The sequence below is a fragment of the Pygocentrus nattereri genome, chromosome 15, assembly GCF_015220715.1.
Source record: "Pygocentrus nattereri isolate fPygNat1 chromosome 15, fPygNat1.pri, whole genome shotgun sequence".
Taxonomy (NCBI): Eukaryota; Metazoa; Chordata; class Actinopteri; order Characiformes; family Serrasalmidae; genus Pygocentrus; species Pygocentrus nattereri.
In genome coordinates this window covers 1,358,549-1,381,047 of record NC_051225.1, presented here as the reverse complement: position 1 = coordinate 1,381,047, position 22,499 = coordinate 1,358,549, and the positions used below count along the sequence as shown (strand labels likewise).

The following is a 22,499-nucleotide window of genomic DNA, read 5'->3' as shown; positions in this document are numbered from 1 at the left end:
TGTTGAGGTAATGCTTAAGGAAACAGTGAGGCGGTTCACAGGACTTCGTAATCAGCAGTGTATATTTACTGTGTTATCATCTTCAATTACTTAATTCATGCAAACCCTATTTACTCTGGCAGACAACTACCAAAAAACACACACGCACACCAAAATAAACACCCACACGGCCTCAACATCCCGATTTAAACCAGATTTAGAGACACATCCTGCACTGCTTTGCCCTGAATAACACACACAGTGTTCACAAACATTATATAACCAGGAATTTAGTTTGCAAATGTCCATTTAAAGCAGCTTATAGTTTCACGTCACGTATATCTTGAAGGCGAATTCCTCCGAATGTTCAGAATTTCATTCAGAGTGGTTCATTGTAGAGAAACCCAGAGGCAGAACTGTTCACAGCGGCGCTGATAGGAACCAGACGTCTGAAGCACAGTCTATTCGTGGTGGAGGGATACATGCAGGGCACTGTGAGGCAAAGCAGCCCCCAAGGAAAACTGATTTTTTTACTATTTTCATCCACCATCATCAACATGGCAAATAAAATGTCTATATCTGTGTTGTGGTCATGGCGACCCCTGGTTCCTATCGCCACCACTGTAAAGACGTCTGGGGCCGGATTCACAAAAGAAAATCTTAAATTAGTGTTTTCTCTTCATGTCATTCTTAGGAAAAAAGTCGTTATTCTTCAAAGACCTGCTTAAGAATTCTCTTATCTCTCTTATCTTGTCTTTCTCTTCATGGGTTTTTTTTCTTAAGAATAATTCTGAGATTAAGGGGTTTTCTTTCAAATATTGTGCTGTTCGAAGAAAACTTTGTATGTTGTTTTTCAGTTATTGACATATTTTGAAAATATCTGTTACTCTTTACATTGCGGGCAAATTTCATGACGAATGGACCAAAAGAAATGAACTAAAAAGACTTTCTGGTTCCACTGACTTACATTAAAAATAAAGTTTGGTTTTCATTCTCCTGTAAAGCAAGGTTCCCACACACACACACACACACACACACACACACACACATTTTACAATTTATATATATATATATATATATATATAAATTTCTTTGATTTGATTTAATCTAAGGAGGATCTTTCCTGTTGGCTGTCTTCTTCCCTCACATCTAGTTCTTCTTTGCTAATTTTTTTAAACGCTTGGTTTGACATTTTACCCCTCTGAGTAAATTAAACTAAATAACGGAAATAACAGTTTATACCAATTCAAAACGTATCTCGTGCCGTTTATTTTACGGGGTAAAATGCAAAGTAGCCAACATAAGAAAAGAATGAAGATTATCTTAAGAAAATAATTAAGATGATCATAAGAGAATATCTGAGAACCTCTGAAGCGTTTTTTTCTAGAACTTTATGTAAGAACATTCTTACGGACTTCTTTGGGTTTGTCTTAAAAACCTTCACAAGGCTTTTCTTGAGAAAGCGGTTGTGAAACTGGCCCCTGAGTCTCATGTCACACCAAGCCACTCTGAATCACATCTCACACACCTAATTACTCACAAGTTTTAAATATTTTTGAATTTAATACACAGGGGTGGAATGATCTTCACCTTTCAGGAATGATCCAATTCAAATCTGAACAATACTCGTTTAAATCTCTCATATTTTATGTGTTAAACTGGCTTTGACGGATCTCCAACTCAGTCAATCGTGATCATAAAATGTGACCTCCTATATTAAGTGAAGGAGAAGCTTCAACAGAGCTCCTCGGTGACCGGCAGTGAGAACAGCGGTAGCAGTAAATCAGATTCATCCGAGTAAAAAATAGTGTACGGTGTGTTCGAGCAGCACATGATGCCTGATTCACGCGATCCTGATCATCTGGAGCTGGAGCTGCTTATATTTCATTCCCGAAGCAGGAAAAGCTGTGAACTGCTCTGCGACAGCAATGAGGATTATTAACAGACTCCAAGATAAGATCAACTTTACCCGGGAGGCTGTAAAGTTTAATATGACAATCACATGACGTAGTGTGATAACATGATGACGAAGAAGGTCCACGCTGACATTTTTTTTTTTTTATTTGACTTTTTTCAGTCATTCTTATGACATTTACCTTGCTGACGTACTAAAAACAGTCATAATTCATTTATACTTGGTCATTTCTAACCTTTCCATATGCAATAGATTTCAATGCGGTGCTTTTGTTACTGCTCCTTTACGACTGATACATGTAAAAGAGCTCTGTTCTGACTGGCTGCTCTGTATTGTGCTTGATTTAAAAAGGCAGTCCGGGAGTCGAATCACAGATTTTTCAATATCTTTTTGTGATACTGAAAGATCTGACAGGTCAAGATAAGATTATCACAAATTCGTACTGCAGAAGCAAATCTGATCTTAATTTAGGAATCGTCTAGTTTGTTATTTCAAGTTAGGAAATCTTAAAAGTAGACAATTAGCTGTCATGTCTGTTGCCTAGCAACCGACCACACACACACACACACACACACACACACACACACACACACAGCTGAAACATAAACATGTAATCAAAATAATGTTAAAAATGTCACAGCTGCTGTTACTGATGTAAAAAAGCTCAAACAGAACTAAGAGTGATTAACTAAATAGTAAATACTGTGATTTAGCCGAGTTCCGCCGCTCCCCAGTTTCAGTCTCCATTTCCCAAATGCTTTAACTGACCGCTCTAACATTCCTCCTCCTACATAACAGTTCAGCTCCGCCTCCTCATTATTCTCCACCATCACTGTAATACTCCATCATCTACATTAACACAGGAAGGTGATCAGAGGGGCGGTGGAGTTCGAGTCGGCAGCGTCTGAGATGTTTAAAACGCAGAGTTAGAAGAGAAAAACATCTCCCAGTGAAAGCCGCGTTTTACAGTAGGAATAAATGGAGCTCATTATGCTGGTAGTGAACTACGCTGCCTGACTCAGCCACCTCAGAACCAGAGAAACGGGCCTTAAACAGGAGTCAGGACCCTGCTGGGGTTCATCCTGAAGTTAGGACAGGATTCAGGAGGTTTAGTCCGGTTAGGATGTTTGTGTGACGCTGTTTTCTGATCTGGAGGTAATGATGAGATCATGAAGTTAGGAGCTGATATTCTGGAATAGCTACTGTCCATAATTGAGTCGTCATGGAGACTAAACAGAACGAATTTCAGGAGTTAGGATAGTTCTGTACTATGATCCCAGGATGCAAACCAAGCCGTGATTCATTGAGTTCATCTGAACTCAAACAAATGATAATAATAATAATAATAATAATAATACAGTTTTGAAATAAAAGGATACGTATAAAGTGAGCAGCCGTGGCGTGGCTGAAGCTTTCAGAATCAAAGACAGGAGCTTCTCAAGCCTTTTCCTTAAATCTGGAGCCCAGGAGTCCTAAAATCAAACAAAAACAAAACAGAAATATATATTAAAATCCCTAAAAAAGACGTATAGTGACTTCCGAATGTTCTCTATCAAAAAGAAATGATATAATGTTCAATGCACTGCATCAAAAAAAGCAGCGTTTAAAGGAATACTCCAACATTTATCCAACCAAATCTCTATCTGTGTAGCAAGCAAGTACAACAAGTTCCCTCTAATTACGCTGCAAAAGTGATAGGTTTTAAATCTAATCAATGTATTTATAGACTGGAATATTCTGGAAGAATATTACACGATTATTCGATCTTTTTCTAGACATTTGTGCTTGTTTTAGAGATCAGGCTGAAAAAAAGCTGAATTATTCCTTTAATAGAGGATCTAGGCAGGTGTGCATTAGGAGGAAACTCAGCATACCTGAAAGAGTTCCTGAAAGGACGGATGTGCAGCAGGATTGGGCACAAAAGGCAGGGCGTAAAACGGCAGAAACTCCGTGGTCTGGCTCAGTGCTGCCCCCCGCGTCTCCAGGTAGTGCCTGAAGTGGCTGATTCGCTCATCAAGCTCAGCTTTATCCTGTATAAAACCCCACACATTCACACAGCGTCAGAAACCACATAAAGCATGACGAAAACTGGAGAAGTAAACTTCAGACACTAAATGCGTCAGTTCCACTGACCGTATAGCTGCACTCTGTAGTTCTACAGTTACAGACTGTAGTCCATCTGTTTCTCTGATACTCTGTTACCCTGTTCTTCAGTGGTCAGGACCCCCATGGACCCTCACAGTGAAGGTACTGTTTGGATGGTGGGTCATTCTCAGCACTGCAGTGACACTGACGTGGTGGTGGTGTGTTAGTGTGTGTTGCGCTGGTAAGAGTGGATCAGACACATCAGTGTCGCTGCTGGACTGAGAACAGTCCACCAACCAAACATTTCCAGCCAACAGCGTCCTGTGGGCAGCGTCCTGTGACCACTGATGAAGGACTAGAGGATGACCAACATAGACTGTGCAGCAGCAGATGAGCTGCCGTCTCTGACTTTACATCTACAAGGTGGACAGACGAGGTAGGAGTGTCTAATAGAGTGGACAGTGAGTGGACACAGTGTTTAAAACCTCCACTCGTACCAGCACAACATTTTTTTTAAGTTCTAAAAGAGGTGAAGAGGTGAAGAAGAGGGTGCAGGCAGGATGGAGTGGGTGGAGACGGGTGTCAGGGCTGATGTGTGACAGAAGGATAGCAGCAAGAGTGAAAGGGAAGGTCAACAAGACAGCAGTGGCTCCTGCTATGATGTCTGGTTTGGAGACTGTGGCTCTGTCTAAAAGACAGGAGGCTGAGCTGGAGGTGGCGGAGATGAAGATGCTGAGATTTTCGTTGGGAGTGACCAGGATGGACAAGATTAGAAATGAGCAGATCAGAGGGACGGTGAAGATGGAGCAGTTTGGAGATAAAGCCAGAGAGGCCAGGTTGAGATGGTTTGGACATGTGTTGAGGAGGAATAGTGGATATATTGGGCAAAGAATGTTGGAGATGGAGCTGCCGGGTAGAAGGAGAAGAGGTAGACCTCAGAGAAGGTTTATGGATGTAGTGAAGGTGGACATGGAGATGGTTGGTGTGAAAGTAGAGGAGGCAGTGGATAGGGCAAGATGGAGGCAGATGAACCTAAAGGGAGTAGCCGGAAGAAGAAGAAGAAGAAGAAGAAGAAAGATTCTGCTTTTCTTACGATGTCAAGCCTGTAACAACAGAACAACCCTTTCTGGTGCTATATAGAACCCAGAACCATTTCCTTTACTAAAGAACCCTTGAAGAACCACACATCTCATTACACATTCTTCTATTTTCCCAAGTGAAAATAAGTTAACACGTCCTTTAAACTTAAATATGGCACTTTTCTGCTATGATTTTGCATTTTTCTGTTTATTTCTTTAACAAATTAACATAAAACATAAAATAAGATTATTCTTATTTCGTTAGCCCCCCAACAGATGATCTATATGTAGTCAGTGGATTCCCAGCAGTACTGGGGTTGAGGTTAAGTTAAGCTTACGGTAAATTAAGGTAAATTTAATATATAGTCAGTAGAATGTAAATTAAATGCATAACACTCAGGTAAACAGCATTTACAGTTCACCATCCAAATGAACTGTTCCCATAAAATGTGCCAAACATTTGCACAGGCCACATTTTACATAATTGTGTATTAAAACCAGGATAATAAATAACAGCAATGTTCCAGCTCAGGCTGAGCGGCACAGCAGCCTGGAGAGGAAGGCTGGTGGACGGTTTGAGGTTCAGTGGTGACATCTCCTGGATGGAGAAGGTGGAACATCTGACTGGCTGAGTCACGTTTACATATAGAGGCAAATGACCGCACACATCAACTGAACTCTAAATTAAAGGGCAGAAATGGCTGAAAATGACATTTTTGTGGCTTTTTTTTAAATAAAAGAGTTTGATGTAATATGTAAAAATATTATGTAATATGCAAAAACAACATATAATCCGCTAGCCAGTCCATACAGTCCATAGACTGAAACTACCAGCCTGTTCTGAATTCACTGTTTCTGTGATGTCACAACATATTTAGACATATCTGCCAACAAGGCCTACAGCGGTTTCGCCCCACCCACTCACACTAAAGTCATAAGGAGTGTTTCAGCCCTGACTGCTTTTTGATTGAGGCATAGCCAATCAGAACAGAGCTCATTTACATATATCAGTCTTAAAGGCACAGTAACAAACTCAACCTGTTTAATTCTAAGGGATTTAGAGTCTTGTAAAAATGAATTAAGGCTCTTTTTGATACAATGCGCACGCACGCACACACACACACACACACACACACACACACACACACACACGATATAAAAGATATCGAAAAATAATACCATACCAAGTAATCCCAATACCAAGTATGAGCAAAAATATGAAATACAAGAGAAAATGTAAACTCGGATCCTTTAATATGCCATGAGATTAAAAAGTAGATTATCATTATGTGTATTACCAGATTGTTTTAAGTGAATGGTAATACACATAATGATAATCTACATTTTAATCTCATGGCATATTAAAGGACGCGAGTTAACATTTTGTAAATAAAGTCCAGAATGTTGAACAGAGCTGGGGAAGTTTCTCAAATGACTGAAAAAGCTGCAGAATACTGAAAATTAAGTTATAATAAAACCCAAAATGCTCATAAGTGGGGAAACGTAAATAGATCATTCTTGATGTTCCTCAAAAAAATGAACATTGAACAGAACTTTTAAAAACTCTTTAAGGATACTTAAGCATACATATTGAAAAGTATATAGTAATCACTATTATTGTTATTATTATTATTGTTATTACTATTAATACTATATTAATGCACACTGGTGTATTTTATTACACTGTAATTTGTCTTCCTTTTATAAAAGCAGTGAAGGGCTGTGTGTTAAAGTGTTTTTACTCCACTCACATCACACCTGACACCCCTCAGAATAATAACACTGCGCAACATCAGTAATAAAGGCCTAATTGCTTTAACCCTTTAACGCCCATATGTGACGTTTTACTTTATGTTTCAAACTGATCAAACTGTATGGATAAGAAGTGAGTCATCATCTCTCAACCCCTTAAAATCTCAGGTTTATTACATACTGAGCCTCATTATTCAGTAACTACAGGGACTTCAGTGCAAACGGGCAGTTATTCTTATTTTATAGAGGTGTGTAATAAAACCTTAGGACCCCTGGTCAATTAAGGGCTTAAGGACATGGGTTTACAAAACAAAAGAAAGTCCGAGTTTAATTTCGAATAAAAATATGAAAATTGCATGCAATTAAAAAAGCCTAATGGACAGTCATGCAAAGTAAATTTCACCATTTAGACCAAACAAATCAGGTTCTGTGTCATTTTTACTTACTAAATTTAGTTGTTTGACACGACACAATTATTAATAGAATTAATAACCCCTAAAAGCACACAATAAAAGTCCTGCAGATCTTCTTCTCACCTGTCTTCCGAGAGAGTTCTTCAGCGGGTAGATAACGAAGTGAATGTGCAAATAGAATTCCAGTTTCTGAACGGCCGGGTCGCTGTCCCGAATATCCGTGGGAACGTGTTCAGCCCACAGCTCGAAAAACACCTTCATATCTCCGTCCTCAAATGAGCTGATGAGATCCTTCTGGAGAAGAAATATATTTCAGACAATCAATCAGTCCCTATGAAAACGTTCTGTATTGTTATATGCTGTTGGAATACTTTACGGTTGCATTATCTCCATTGTGGCTGGGCAGAATAACAACATATATCGTTATCGTGACAAATCATGTCACAATATGCTTTTCTGAACACATCATGTATACAGTCAGCGCTTGTAGACACTGAACAGCTGCAGGTTTTATTACAAAGAAAGCAAAATTATTCCCGTTTAAATGGATTTATCACTACACATTATGCAAAACACTGAACAAAAATCAATGTGCTCACAGTTTTTGACAGTATTTTATAAAATCTAGCACTGTTGGCTCTTTTTTCTCTGTTGCAACTGATCAGATGTCTGAAAAAAGAAATATTGTGACATATTGTGCATCATAAAAATTCTTGGAAGTATCATGATACTAGATTTTTGTCATATCGCCCACCTCTAATCTCCCTAAGATAAAGGACTGACCAATAGAATGGGGCTGCACATGAGTCTAAGGTCTCCATGTCCAGTACCCAGCATGGGCTAGAGGGGTGTAAAGCCCCCCAGCACTGGGCTGTGGAGCAGTGGAACTGTGTTCTCTGGAGTGATGGAGCTCCATCCAGTACCTTTGGGATGAACTGGAGTGATCCAGAACTGACCATCCAACATCAGTACCTGACCTCGCTAATGCTCAATCAAATCCTCACAGCAATGTTCCAACATCTACAAGCCTTCTCAGAGAGGTTTTTGGACATGTGGTGCATTTTTAGTTCATGTTCATAACATCTGTTTGGAACTGAACTGCTAACAACATGCAGACGTGAAACACTCTGGAACATCCTCTCAGCGCTGATCTACTGATTTACATTAAATGAATCTTACCTGAATGATTAAGGACCTGGAGTCGGCTGGTGGGCTGCTCTGTGTTTTTGGGACAGGTTTTCCTTTGCTCTTGCATTCCTTCTCAAAGATCTTTGCCGTCTCCTCAAACTCACAGAACTTCAGGTACTGTCAATTATAAACGTCAACATTAGATTTCAACTTTTCAACATTTCTGAATAATTAACCAGTTAAGATGTAATCAGAGCGGTTTGGTGTGAAACGCTCGGTTCTAGATAAACTGACCGAGTCAGAACCGTTCAGTGGTGGTGATGGGAACCAGACGTCCCTCTAAAAGCTCCTACAGAAAGTTCCTACGTGAACTGGTTCTGAATTCACTGCCTGATGACTGAGACGCTGTTTTATGAGAGTTTAGAGAACTTCAACTCCATTCATGGTGGAGGGAGACATGCAGGGCGCTGTGCGGCAAAATAGTCCCCAAAAAAAACTCATCAACATTCCATATAAGCTCAGAAGACTCGTGTAGGTTCTCTGGTGGTTCTGGATGGTAAATAAAGTGTCTATATCTGTGTTGTAGTCATGGCGACGCCTGGTTCCCATCACCACCACTGTAAAGACGTCTGAACCGTTTCACACCAAACCCTCTGAACCTCTGTTTACACCTCAAACAGCAAATTATGAAGAAATTGTGAAAAACGGTTGAAATTTCTCTTGAGGAAAATAACGTCTATGTTGCTGTGAATATCACCAACAGAAAACAGGTGCACAGAAAAATCCCCAGAATCGAATTTACTGCTTACAGTGTATGTTTGTATCTAGCTGGACCTGGACCGAGTTCTCAGCCTCAGTCCTGCACATTATAGGAATATACAGTTTGAGTGGCTCAAAACCAAAAGTAAATAACCATGAATGAAGTAAATATGCAGTACTAAATATTTATAATTCCATGTGCGCTATGGACAGGTACTTTCACTGACCACTGCAGTCTTCACCATCTTCTAACGCACCTCATTCAACACATCAATAAACTACCAAGATCAGTTAAAGGATCCATATCACGGAAAACTGAATATTCCTCTCATTACTGAACTAAAATGTATGTCGTTAGTAGTGTGCAAACATTCATACAGTCCAATGAAAAATAGTCCTTTACATTTACCTGCATATTCAGTTGACAGCAGTTTAGCCCCGCCCACTCATACTGATGTCATAAGGAGAGTTTCAGCCTGCACTGCTTTTTGAATCAAGCGTGATATCAGTCAGCCAATCAGACTAGAGCTCATTTAAATATGTCAGTCTTAAAGGCACGGTAACAGATCTAAGAGATTAAGAGGGGCTGGAAAATAATAATGTAAAAATGAATTGTGACCGTTTTTGGTTCACACAACCACACAGATATAACAGATGCACCTCAGGGGAAAAAGATAAAGGACAGGAAAAATGTAATATATGGGTCTTTAAGTGTGTCAGAGCAGAAAACCAGTCCACTGCTCCAGGATTTGTGTTGGAGAAAACGGCAAAACAAACGCGAGCGTCTCCCTTTCGCTCACTTTTCATTTCTGGACATAATTTGAAAACACATGCAACTCAAACTATGTGGAAATGACTGTGAATGGACCAATGGAAATGCTCCAATATCACCTGGAACATAACCTCTTTACAAAAACTTATTTTGAAGGTTAAAAGCACTTTTAACCAACCTCTTTTATCATCAGAAGGAGATCTGCTTCGCTCGCCAAGACGTCCCCCATCTCTCGAGCCTTCCCGGAAGTCATGTGTCCTCGGTCTGCTACGGAACAGAAAACGAACGATCATTCTTTCGTTAAACCAGCTGTGCAGCTTCAGCAAACCGGGTTCAGTTCACAAAGGCATAAAAATGAACTGATACGCTGAATTAGCTGCACTGAAGTTTAATAACGAGATTAATAACCTTGATAAAATCCATGTTTCTTTCAAAGCACTGCTGCATTCTCCACCTTTATGCTTTGTAATATATAGATTTTTATGCAACAGTTAATTCTGGCCACGCGAGCTGATTGGTTGAGAAGCGATATTTGCCGTTATTTCACCATAACATCAGTTTTATCACTCCGCTGAGACGCTGTTGCTAAGCAACGACTCTGACAGCTGTAGGAGACGCTCGAGCCATTTGAACCTTTTTACTTCTGACTTTGCCACAAACAGAAAACGGACACTGTTAAGACCACATCTGACCGACAGCCGATTTGGTCCGACTCTGAAGATGAGACGACGCTAAATTCAAAAACTGTCGTCGCCACTGAGCAGCTATTCAGTCGCCAGCTGTGACAGAAGAACAGCTGAACAAACTGGAATCAGCCAGAAATGAACCCAACACCATTCGCCAAACTAAACGGGCTGTAAGAAGCTTTACAGACCGGCTGGAACAAAACAACATTAATACTGATCTGGACAAACTGACCAAACTGAGCTGAACCTGATATTGGCTCAGTTTTACGGCTCAGTCTGATTTGGTCCGACTCTGAAGATCAGACCCGTCTGGCGAATGGTTAATGGCACTTAAAAAAGGTGATTTTCCAAGGGTTCTTTAGTCAAACCACGAACATTCAAAGAACCGGCATGCTTACATGGACCTTTGCATGGTGTCATGGTTCTTCAGGTGGGTAGAGAATGTGTTGAATACGGTTCTATATAGGACCTATTTGAAAATGGTTCTATACAGTGCCAAAAAGTGCTCTTCTATCGTACACAAGCTTGACACTGTAATAACAGTAGAGCCCTTCCAAACCATACAACACCTTCTGCATCGGCCTCAAGAGCGATTTCACAGGGCAGAGAATCATTTAAGCATAAAATGGTTCTATGTAGAACTCGCAGTTCCAACAGAACCATTCATTTAACTACAGAACCCCTGAAGAAGATTTTATTACATTACTCAAACTTGTGAGGTTTCACTGCCTTGGAAATTTCTTGGCACATTTAACTCTTGAATACATCAACCTTCAAACAGCCAAGTAAAAACAATCCAACAGGCCAATGCAGCCGTATAATCATTCATTAAAGCATTATTTCCCGTTGTTAACACAGCAAATGCAGTTTTTCTGTGCACTGATGTCGATAACGAGTCCAATATTCCGATTTTATTCGCCTCAGAAAACGTAAACAACACAGCCAGCTCGACCAAGCTACGCAAAGCTGAGGTCAGCCTCCTTTTCGGTTCGAATTTTCCCGGTCCACCTTAAATGGTGCAGGAGTTACATTCTGGCGCCTGAGGCTACTGCTGTTACTGCGGCATTTAAGGTGGAACGGGAGAATTCGAAGAGTAAGCCAACTTCAGCCTCGTCCAAACTGGAGCTACAGCGAGAAAAACAGACGTAACAGTTCACTAATTACTCCCTAACTCGGTTAATAACCGCATGTTGTGCGGTGTAAAGATGAATGTTGTGTGAGGCGAGTAGGAAAAACCTAAAACCATGAAAACAAACATGAGCTAGCTTCACCGTTAGCCACCTCTGCTCGCTAGCGGACTAACACGGTGCGACACTTACCTCAGTCATAAACTCTCTTTAATGCAACAAAAATATCGCTACTCATGTCTTTCGGTTTTATAACGTGGTTAAAATATAAACCAGCCCGGTAAAAAGAGCCGAGAAACGACTCCAGCTCCGCTACGGAGGGTACTTTATCGTAGCTTAGCTGAGCTCAACAGCCTGGCGCGGCGGGTCACCATAGCAACTGCTTTCGAGACGCTCGACACCTGGCAACAGCAGCCGGATAGTGGATGAAAGTGTCGTCAGCTTTTGTAGTTTTTATCCGTCGCCATTTGTAGTCCAAGCCGGTGTACAACGAATGCGTGTTTTTATCTTTTTTCGGTTGTTTGTTTCACGTTCAATCGCGTTAAACGCAATGCTCGAAAACCACATGTGTGGGTTTGAGTGTGAGTTAGTAAAGATAAATCGTTAAAAAAAGAGGTAAATTATATTATTTTTCGGCGCCACCGGAAATGGTTGCGTAGCCGTAAAGCGTCAACAGTGAAACGCGTGTTCCTTTGCGGAGCTGAAGTTAAACGAATTAAATTTATTAATCTTTATTTTTTTGAAGTTTATTCACTTCATCGCGGTATTTAAACACGTTTGCCCCGCTGACGCGACAGCGGAGAGGTTCAGTGACGTAAGTAGGGCTTTATTTCATCCCCAGCTGGACGAGCAGCGTGAAAAGCCGGCTAAGCTAAAGCTGCTAACCGGGCAGTTAATTGGGTTTTATTAATATTTTGAACAGTTTCTCGATTAAGGAACCGCTCGAGGGTGAAGCACCGAGTAAGTAAATATAAAATAAACCCCCTATTTCGCTAAAAGCTTAGGGTTTCATCATTTCAGGGTAGCAGTGGTCAGTCACCTGTTTCACACGACCCCCCTGTTTAATGACCTGTTGGGCTTCAGAAACGTCCACGCGTCTGATTTGTGATGTTTATTAATCAGATCTGCTCCCTGTGTGTGGCTTTTGTCGGAGTAGGTGCTGTGAGACTCGTGGGACCTTCCCTGGACAGACGGGCGAAGCTCTGCAGGAATGGCTGGAATTCTGTTTGAGGATATTTTTGATGTGAAAGACATCGATCCAGATGGGAAGAAGTTTGACAGAGGTGGGATCAAACTGCAGTTCATCTGTTAAACATGCGCCGCTTTTAACCCCCGTGTTCGTTAAATCTGTGTTTATTGGTTCCTGATGCTCTGCCGCCTCCTTTGGATCAAACGGCAGCTCCTGTATGGGTTTGTACGGTTCTGTGTTTGCTGTAATCTGCTGGATTTGGCTGCTGAGCTGTTTCATTGACCGATCAGGCAGAGCATTATGACCACCTCCTCGTTTCTACACTCACTGTCCACTTTATCAGCTCCACTGACCGTATAGCTGCACTCTGTAGTTCTACAGTTACAGACTGTAGTCCATCTGTTTCTCTGATACTCTGTTACCCTGTTCTTCAGTGGTCAGGACCCCCATAGAGCAGGTAACACTGCACTAACACTGATGTGGTGGTGGTGTGTTAGTGTGTGTTGTGCTGGTCTGAGTGGATCAGACACAGCAGTGCTGCTGGAGTTTTTAAACACTGTGTCCACTCACTGTCCACTCTATTAGACACTCCTACCTTGTGGGTCCACCTTGTAGATGTAAAGTCAGAGACGACAGCTCATCTGCTGCTGCACAGTTTGTGTTGGTCATCCTCTAGTCCTTCATCAGTGCCCACAGGACGCTGCCCACAGGACGCTGCCCACAGGACGCTGTTGGCTGGATATTTTCGGTTGGTGGACGATTCTCAGTCCAGCAGCGACACTGAGGTGTTTAAAAACTCCAGCAGCACTGCTGTGTCTGATCCACTCAGACCAGCACAACATACACTAACACACCACCACCACGTCAGTGTTACTGCAGTGCTGAGAATGACCCACCACCCAAACAGTACCTGCTCTGTGAGGGTCCATGGGGGTCCTGACCACTGAAGAACAGGGTAACAGAGTATCAGAGAAACAGATGGACTACAGTCTGTAACTGTAGAACTACAGAGTGCAGCTATACGGTCAGTGGAGCTGATAAAGTGGACAGTGAGCGTAGAAGGAGGCGGTCAGCATTTTTTATTCTTATTTTTTATTCTTATTCTTATCTTATTCTTTCTTTTGTAATACTACCCTAAACACTTTGTAGTACTTCGAGATTAATAATGTTATATATATATATATATATGCGCCTTATTACTATTATTATTATTACTATTATAATGAGGAATATCATTGGTGATTGATCTCACTATGTATTGCTTTTTTAACTGGGATCCTTCGTTATGAGACATGAGTTTACATTGTGGCCTGTTTTACTGTAACGCAGAGAAACGAATGACTCCTGTTCTCAGACTCCTGCTTTTCTCTCTTCTCCTCCAGTGTCTCGACTTCACTGCGAGAGCGAGTCTTTCAAAATGGATCTCATCCTGGATGTGAATACTCAGATCTATCCTGTTGATCTCGGTGAGGGAGACGTGCTTCAGATGGTCGAGAGTGAGACCAACGTTTGGCCTCATTCTCCAGTATCTTCCTAAGTCTGCTCTTAAGTGTGTTGTTGCCAAAGATCCTAAGGAAAAACGTCCGTGGGATTCATGTTGTGTCCTCTTCTCGCCTCTGTGCTCTTCAGAGTGTGTAGAATCTGTTTCAAATCCAGTCCAAACAAGAAAAACCCGTGAATGTCAGAATCTTCAGGAAAACTGAAGAAATCTCTTCTTAAGAACGGCTGGAGAATGAGGCCCGTTGTGTTCATCGCTTTTTACTCAGTACCTCATTCACTGTTCGCTGCTCAGCGCTTACTGTGTATGTAGATAGTGTGCGATGGAACGTACGCCGGAAACATCCGTCATTTAGTTTGTTATCTAGTCCATTTTAGTCTCATCAATAAGTCCCTAATACTTGAATTTGGGGTCAAAAGTATAAAAGGGGTTTACAGAAAGTCCATTTGATCAGAAATGAACACCAAGGCTGCGTTAACACAGCAGGCAAAACTGGCCCGAATCGGATGTGATCACCAAATCCCATTTAAACGCGGTCTGTGTGCGACAGTCTGAACAGATCAGCTCCTAAACCGAACCGCATGCGCGAAAGAGCAGTACTTCACGAGGCAGAGGTAAACGGCCACGACGGCCAGGGAACGCCTGTCACTCCCGGAGCTTCAGGTTCGTCTTCGCCAGCATCTCCGGAGCGATTATGAAGTTCCAGTGGTTGACAGCTGCGCTCATCACCCCCAGTGTGCTCGAGTTCAGCATGAGAAGGGCGCGATATTCGGTCACAGCCACTTCTTTGGTTCGTGTCCTCGGAGTCTTTAAACACTGCAGCCTCGCGCTCTGCCTCCTCCCGCCCGCGCTCTGCCTCCTCCCGCCCGCGCTCTGCCTCCTCCGCCCGCGCTCTGCCTCCTCCCACCCACGCTCTGCCTCCTCCGCCCGCGCTCTGCCTCCTCCCGCCCGCGCTCTGCCTCCTCCCGCCCGCGCTCTGCCTCCTCCCGCCCGCGCTCTGCCTCCTCCCGCCCGCGCTCTGCCTCCTCCCGCCCGCGCTCTGCCTCCTCCGCCCGCGCTCTGCCTCCTCCCGCCCGCGCTCTGCCTCCTCCCGCCCGCGCTCTGCCTCCTCCGCCCGCGCTCTGCCTCCTCCCGCCCGCGCTCTGCCTCCTCCCGCCCGCGCTCTGCCTCCTCCCGCCCGCGCTCTGCCTCCTCCCGCCCGCGCTCTGCCTCCTCCCGCCCGCGCTCTGCCTCCTCCGCCCGCGCTCTGCCTCCTCCCACCCACGCTCTGCCTCCTCCGCCCGCGCTTGGGCTCCTCCCGCCCGCGCTCTGCCTCCTCCCGCCCGCGCTCTGCCTCCTCCCGCCCGCGCTCTGCCTCCTCCCGCCCGCGCTCTGCCTCGTCCCGCCCGCGCTCTGCCTCCTCCGCCCGCGCTCTGCCTCCTCCGCCCGCGCTCTGCCTCCTCCGCCCGCGCTTGGGCTCCTCCGCCCGCGCTCTGCCTCCTCCCGCCCGCGCTCTGCCTCCTCCCGCCCGCGCTCTGCCTCCTCCGCCCGCGCTCTGCCTCCTCCCGCCCGCGCTCTGCCTCCTCCCGCCCGCGCTCTGCCTCCTCCGCCCGCGCTCTGCCTCCTCCCGCCCGCGCTCTGCCTCCTCCCGCCCGCGCTCTGCCTCCTCCCACCCATGCTCTGCCTCCTCCCACCCACGCTCTGCCTCCTCCCACCCACGCTCTGCCTCCTCCCGCCCGCGCTCTGCCTCCTCCGCCCGCGCTTGGGCTCCTCCGTCCGCGCTGGGCCTCCACCCGCGCTCTGCCTCCTCCCGCCCGCGCTCTGCCTCCTCCCGCCCGCGCTCTGCCTCCTCCGCCCGCGCTCTGCCTCCTCCGCCCGCACTTGGGCTCCTCCCGCCCGCGCTCTGCCTCCTCCCGCCCGCGCTCTGCCTCCTCCCGCCCGCGCTCTGCCTCCTCCGCCCGCGCTGTGCCTCCTCCGCCCGCGCTTGACCTCTTCGTTTGAATCTGGAGCGGCTGCGACGAGTCTCTTCTATTTTTTGGTACAGAAACCTCAGCCTAAATGTTTCTGAGTCTCAGCAGCGGAAAATGATGAATGTCGAGTTGGACTGACGTAAAAGTCACATGAATTCCGATCTGGCTGTTCAGACCAAGTCGCATCGCTGCAGATCGGATACGGATCGGATTTCAGCGCCACATATGAAACCGTCTCAAATCGGAATTGAAAACGTCAGATTCAGTGCGTTTGTCTTCACACTGACACTCACATCTGCGTCTCATACGAGGAAAAACATCAGACTTGGGCCACTTTTACCTGCAGTGTAAACGCAGCCTTAGTCCTGGTATTTTCACTGCCATAGCCATTGAACACTTCCCTCGTGTATCAGTAGTTGTTCCATGGGTGTTATTACAGCTAATAGTGCAATAATACATTATTTATGTGTAGCAGACCTTCAGTTAATACAAGCTTAATAATGCTTAATTAAAATGTCTAATAATTTGGTCTTGACTGAAAGTAACAGGTCCCTGAATGATGTGTTCTTTACAGTGAACTGATGGCCGTTTTTCTTTCGCTCCAGGTGATAAGTTCAGGTTAGTAATAGCCAGCACACTGTATGAGGACGGCACTCCAGATGATGGAGAGTACAACCCTCAGGACGACCGACCGTCCAGGTAGGTCCAGCTCTGTTTCATATTATTTTACTGAATTTAACATTTGGGGGGGGGGCAAAATGTGGCCTGTACAAAAGTTATGTCACAGTTCATTTTTGAATGTTTAATTGTAAATTTACGTTTATGGCATTTGGCTGACGCTCTTATCCAGAGTGACTTACCGTTTGAGCATTTTATACAGGAAGGCCAAGGTGGTGTTAGGAGTCTTGCCCAAGGACTCTTATTGGTTTAGTGTAGGGGGCTTACCCAGGTGGGGATTGAACCCCAGTCTACAGAGTAGAAGGCAGGGGTGTTAACCACTACACTAACCAACCACAAGTATATAAGTTTAAATGGTAAACTCAGAATTTACGCCCTAAATCTGAAAGGATTTGCCATATTTGATGCCATTGTGTTCTCCGTAGAGGATGCGTTCACTTTTCACTTTAACAGAACGTGTGAGCTGGCCAGGTGGCGTTAAAATCTTCATGCCAAAATACACTAAAGGCTTGTTATTATTTATTAAAATGACAGTAAATTAATTTGATCGTGTGTATGACTGATGAGGTACTGTGCACCAAATGCAATTTTTTGGGCAACAAAAATGCGGCATCGTAATTATGATGGGTTGTGGTTATCGTCCTACTCTGCCGCCTTTTGTTTACAGGGAGCCGAAACCCAAAGAACCTCTGTTCTGTTTTTCAGGGCGGATCAGTTTGATTATGTGATGTACGGGAAGGCGTATAAGATCGAAGGTGATGAGACGTCCACTGAAGCAGCGACACGACTGTGAGTTTCCTCGTCAGCTTGTTTCTAATGAGGGATTTTGTTTAGATTTAATTTTTGATATTTGATATTAACCACAAGACTTAATGAATGCATATCTGGATAATCACAAGGAAAAATAAGTACTTAGTCCGAAATCATTGTAATGGGCTGCGTCCCCCGCCGAGTGGAGCTGTGTCTGAAACTTCAGCCCAGCGTAGTTCACTACCAGCATAATGAGCTCCATTTATTCCTACTGTAAAACGCGGCTTTCACTGGGAGATGTTTTTCTCTTCTAACTCTGCGTTTTAAACATCTCAGACGCTGCCGACTCGAACTCCACCGCCCCTCTGACCACCTTCCTGTGTTAATGTAGATGATGGAGCATTACAGTGATGGTGGAGAATAATGAGGAGGCGGAGCTGAACGGGCGGCTGTTTATTAGGAGGAGGAATGGTCAGCTAAAGCATTTGGGAAATGGAGACTGAAACTGGGGAGCAGCGACACTGATAAACAGCAGGGGGCGACTCTGATAAACGGCAGGGGGCGACTCTGATAAATAGCAGGGGGCGACTCTGATAAATAGCAGGGGGCGACTCTGATAAATAGCAGGGGGCGACTCTGATAAACAGCAGGGGGCGACTCTGATAAACAGCAGGGGGCGACTCTGATAAACAGCAGGGGGCGCTCTGATAAACAGCAGGGGGCGACTCTGATAAACAGCAGGGGGAGCTCTGATAAACAGCAGGGGGCGACTCTGATAAACAGCAGGGGGAGCTCTGATAAACAGCAGGGGGCGACTCTGATAAACAGCAGGGGGCGCTCTGATAAACAGCAGGGGGCGACTCTGATAAACAGCAGGGGGCGACTCTGATAAACAGCAGGGGGCGCTCTCGCAGTATTCACTGTTTAGTTAATCACTCTTTAACTCTGAGCTTTTTTCAGCAGCTGACTGTCCTCAGACGTTCGGGTTAGCAGCAGTTTTAGTTGGTAGCGCTGGACGCTGATGAGGACTCGGCGTCTGAATCGAGATCTTGTCTCCTCAGTGGATGATCGTCAGCATGTTTCTAGACTGAACTACAAACGCAGCCGTCACCATGTCTTGGGATGTCTTAAGCCATGTCTAAAGACACGTTATGAAGACATCTTAGGACATCTTGAGGCATGTCTTAAGAAACAGACAAGGATCTTAAGATGTCTTGGCTATAATAACATCCCAAGATGTCTAAAGATGTAGGATGCATAATATGTAGTTTAAATTTGACCTAATTTTTTTTACTTTAAAATATTTTTAGGGAATTTTAAAAACGTATTTTCTTCTACATTAGTAATGTCAGACACACTTCAAAAGATGTTTCTTTAGTTGCTTATCTGTGTAGAACCAAGTTCTATATAGAAAAATTCCTTGGTTAAGTGGTTCTTCACATGGGGAAATGGTTCTTCACATTGATAGCGAATGTGTTCTGTATGGTTCTATATAGATACTTTTTGAAAATTGTTCTACTATATAGCACAAAAAAGGGTTCTTCCATTGTTAAAGCTTGACATCATAACAACAGCGGAACCCTTTCCTTTTTGAAAATATGCCACACGTTCCCTGTCAATCTGTCAGTTCTTTGTATGGTGTAATGGTTCTTCAGATCAATGGAGAATGTGATGTATATGGTTCTCAAAAGGGTTCCATATAGAACCATATACAACACATCCTCTGTTAATCTGAAGAACCCTTTCAGTTTGCAAAGAACCTCTTAATCATGCGAATGGTTCTTTGAGTGTTCATGGTTCTGTATAGAGCAAGTTTCTTTAGGAAAGAACCCTCGAAGACCCATTGTTTTTAAGTAGTGTATGTTTTTGTGTTTTGTGTTTTGTGTTTGTTTGTTTTTGTTTTTTGGGCCATTTCTGTTGGTCCATTTATCATGAAATGCTCCCATAATTTAAAGAGGCAATGATGAATTAATAATAATATATAAGCATTATTAAGAATTATAATACATTATAATTAATAATAATAATAATAATAATAAATGAAGTTTCCAGTGTTTTGTGATGATTTGAAACTCTGATTTTCCTCCACAGATCTGCGTATATATCCTATGGTGGTCTCCTCATGCGACTACAGGGGGACGCCAACAACCTGCACGGGTTCGAGGTGGACTCCAGGGTCTATCTACTCATGAAGAAACTTGCGTTCTAAGAGACGCTGCCTCATTCTGCCCAGAGGAACGGCATCGCCCTCTGGTGGGAGCTCTTTGTATTAAGAGCTGGAAAAGTTCGCCTTCTCTTCTTTCTATGTTTTAAGTTTGGATAAACGAGAAATGCTAATTATGTAAATAAAACTGTTTTTATAAGTGCGAGTCTGTAACGTATTTATTGGCCTGCATGTTCTCTTTTAAACCGTTTAAAGGGGAATTCCACCCATTTTTAAAAATTTCCACCCAGTTTAGTTGTTGATGTGAAAGGGTTGAATGTCGTGACTGTAAATTTCTTCACAGTGGTGGTGATGGGAACCAGGCGTCGCCATGACTACAACACAGATATAGACACTTTATTTACCATCCAGAACCACCAGAGAACCTACACGAGTCTTCTGAGTCTATATGGAATGTTGATGATGGAAAACAGTGGAAAATCTGGAATAATGAGTTTTCTTTGGGGACTATTTTGCCGCACAGCGCCCTGCATGTCTCCCTCCACCATGAATGGAGTTGAAGTTCTCTAAACTCTCATAAAACAGCGTCTCAGTCATCAGGCAGTGAATTCAGAACCAGTTCATGTAGGAACTTTCTGTAGGAGCTTTTAGAGGGACGTCTGGTTCCCATCACCTCCACTGTGAACAGCTCTGACTCAGTTTATCTAGAACAGAGCGTTTCACACCAAACCGCTCAGAACTGCTCTGTTTACGTCTTAACCAGTAAAGTATGCAGAAAATGTGAAAAAGTTGGTGGAATTCCCCTTTAGGGCAGTCGTGGGCTGGAGGTTGGGGAACCAGACTTGTGGCCTGAAGGTCACCAGATCGATGCCCTGAGCTGACAGTACATGGCTGAGGTGCCCTTGAGCAAGACGCCTAACCCCAGCTGCCCCCTGGGTGCTGTGGATAGGGCTGCCCACCTCTCCGGGCAGGTGTGTTTGTGGTATTTCACTGCGTGGAGGTGAAAATTCCCTGATGTGGGACTAATAAGGGTCTCCTAATCTTGCGGGAATAGCGATGTATAGATTACGTTAATCAGTTTTAATCACTAACGAGATCAGAAATATTACTTTTTAATGCTAATCTGCTGGCTTATTATTTCTCAGCCGCTGCTGACGGAAAGTATGTGAACGTTTCCTGCAGCTCGGTTGGAAATTGAATTTAAGGCGAGTCTGAAAGTAGCAGCGTGTGCAGCTTTGCCTACAATGTCCGTGCTGTGGCCTAATGGGTGTCACAGGACGGAGTGGTCATCCGTGATTCAGACCCTTATGATGAAGAGGAAGGGTTTGAATACTTAACCCCTGAGTGAGGAGACGTCTGCGTTGGTGCTGCAGATGCAGACACACAGTTTCTTTATTTCATTTGATTTTTAATGACCTGTCCAACAGCCACAGCAACGCCCGCCTGTAGAAATGAGTAGCACAGCCGCTCATCAGTGTGGAACCAGAGCAGAACATCAGAACCCAGGGCTGTAAAGCCGTTCGTATTCCTGACAGAAGCAGCATGATGCCTTTATGTACTAAAAACACTCACCATTCATTTTCACATGACCATATTCCACCCCTCTTTACCTCTTAGAATTAAACAGACTGTCTTATGTTAATGTGCCTTTAAAGGGACACTCCAGCCAAAATTACAAGTGCATCCATTGCTAAATCTTGTAAAGATGCTCACTCTCCTCTTGCAGCGGTGCTGCTGAAGTCTCTGAATTACTGAAGATGGAAAATACAGTGTGTTATATTTCAAGTGAGGAGCATTCAGTTTTCTGTGGCATGGGCCCTTTAAAGCAGCAGGGTGGGTGTTTATTCTAAGGGTGTATTAAAGGGCAATTCCACTCACTTTTCTAAATGTTCTGCATAACTCAGAGTTGTAGGTGTAATCAAAGAGATTCAGAGGGTTTGGTGTGAAGTGGTTCAGACGTCTTTACAGTGGTGGTGATGGGAACCAGACGAACCAGTTCATGTAGGAACTTTCTGTGAGGAGCTTTTAGAGGGACGTCTGGTTCCTATCACCACCACTGTGAACGGTTCTGACTCGCTCAGTTTATCTAGAACAGAGCGTTTCACACTGAACTGCTCTGAACGACTCAGTGAATCACACACACGTTCTAAGCCGCTTCTCCCGCAGGGTCGCGGGCCCAGTGAATCAATTATTCAGAAAATCTGAGAAATGAGAAATTGGTGGAGTTCCCCTTTAAATAATGAGCCCGAAGTCATCAGTGTGTCTGAGCATCGGCGCTAGTTCTGTTGAGTTTAGAGAAACAGTGGTGGAGTCTCATAGAGAGAGAGGGAGAGAGAGAGGGGGGGAGAGAGGGAGAGAGAGAGGGGGGGAGAGAGGGAGAGAGAGCGACAGAGAGGAGAGAGAGAGAGAGAGAGAGAGAGAGAGAGAGGGAGAGAGAGACAGACAGAGAGAGAGAGAGCGACAGAGAGGAGAGAGAGAGATAGGGAGAGAGAGAGAGAGACAGACAGAGAGAGAGAGAGACAGAGAGAGACAGACAGAGAGAGAGAGCGACAGAGAGGAGAGAGAGAGAGAGGGAG

General features: G+C 44.1%; 2 protein-coding genes across 7 annotated transcripts in view; one reads left to right on the top strand and one right to left on the bottom strand.

Annotated features, from left to right (window-relative positions):
* Positions 1-12,084, bottom strand: part of LOC108414973 (lisH domain-containing protein ARMC9) — a 65,411-nt gene extending 53,327 nt beyond the window's left edge. For 2 of the 4 annotated variants that reach the window (XM_037545491.1, XM_037545494.1), the window contains exons 1-6: positions 11,888-12,084; positions 10,061-10,149; positions 8,403-8,528; positions 7,347-7,517; positions 3,769-3,924; positions 3,274-3,366 (exon numbers count right to left, since the gene is read on the bottom strand). In XM_037545491.1, the coding sequence (XP_037401388.1) occupies positions 3,274-3,366; positions 3,769-3,924; positions 7,347-7,517; positions 8,403-8,528; positions 10,061-10,135 (621 nt within the window). In that variant the 5' untranslated portion in view covers positions 10,136-10,149; positions 11,888-12,084. The remainder of the gene's footprint in view (positions 1-3,273; positions 3,367-3,768; positions 3,925-7,346; positions 7,518-8,402; positions 8,529-10,060; positions 10,150-11,887) is intronic. The other 2 variants (XM_037545493.1, XM_037545492.1) reach the window with 2 other exon arrangements.
* A 258-nt stretch (positions 12,085-12,342) lies between these two features.
* On the top strand, positions 12,343-20,128 carry polr2h (RNA polymerase II, I and III subunit H). 3 transcript variants are annotated; one of them, XM_017687914.1, is made up of 7 exons: positions 12,343-12,509; positions 12,618-12,655; positions 12,852-12,978; positions 14,267-14,350; positions 16,937-17,030; positions 17,715-17,798; positions 19,851-20,128. In XM_017687914.1, the coding sequence occupies exons 3-7, from the start codon at positions 12,906-12,908 to the stop codon at positions 19,966-19,968; spliced, it is 453 nt and encodes a 150-aa protein (XP_017543403.1). In that variant the 5' UTR covers positions 12,343-12,509; positions 12,618-12,655; positions 12,852-12,905; the 3' UTR covers positions 19,969-20,128. The 3 variants fall into 3 exon arrangements, with proteins under 3 accessions (XP_017543403.1, XP_017543402.1, XP_017543401.1); XM_017687913.1 differs by lacking the exon at positions 12,618-12,655; XM_017687912.1 differs by having other exon boundaries at positions 12,343-12,655.
* Positions 20,129-22,499: the final 2,371 nt, after the last annotated feature.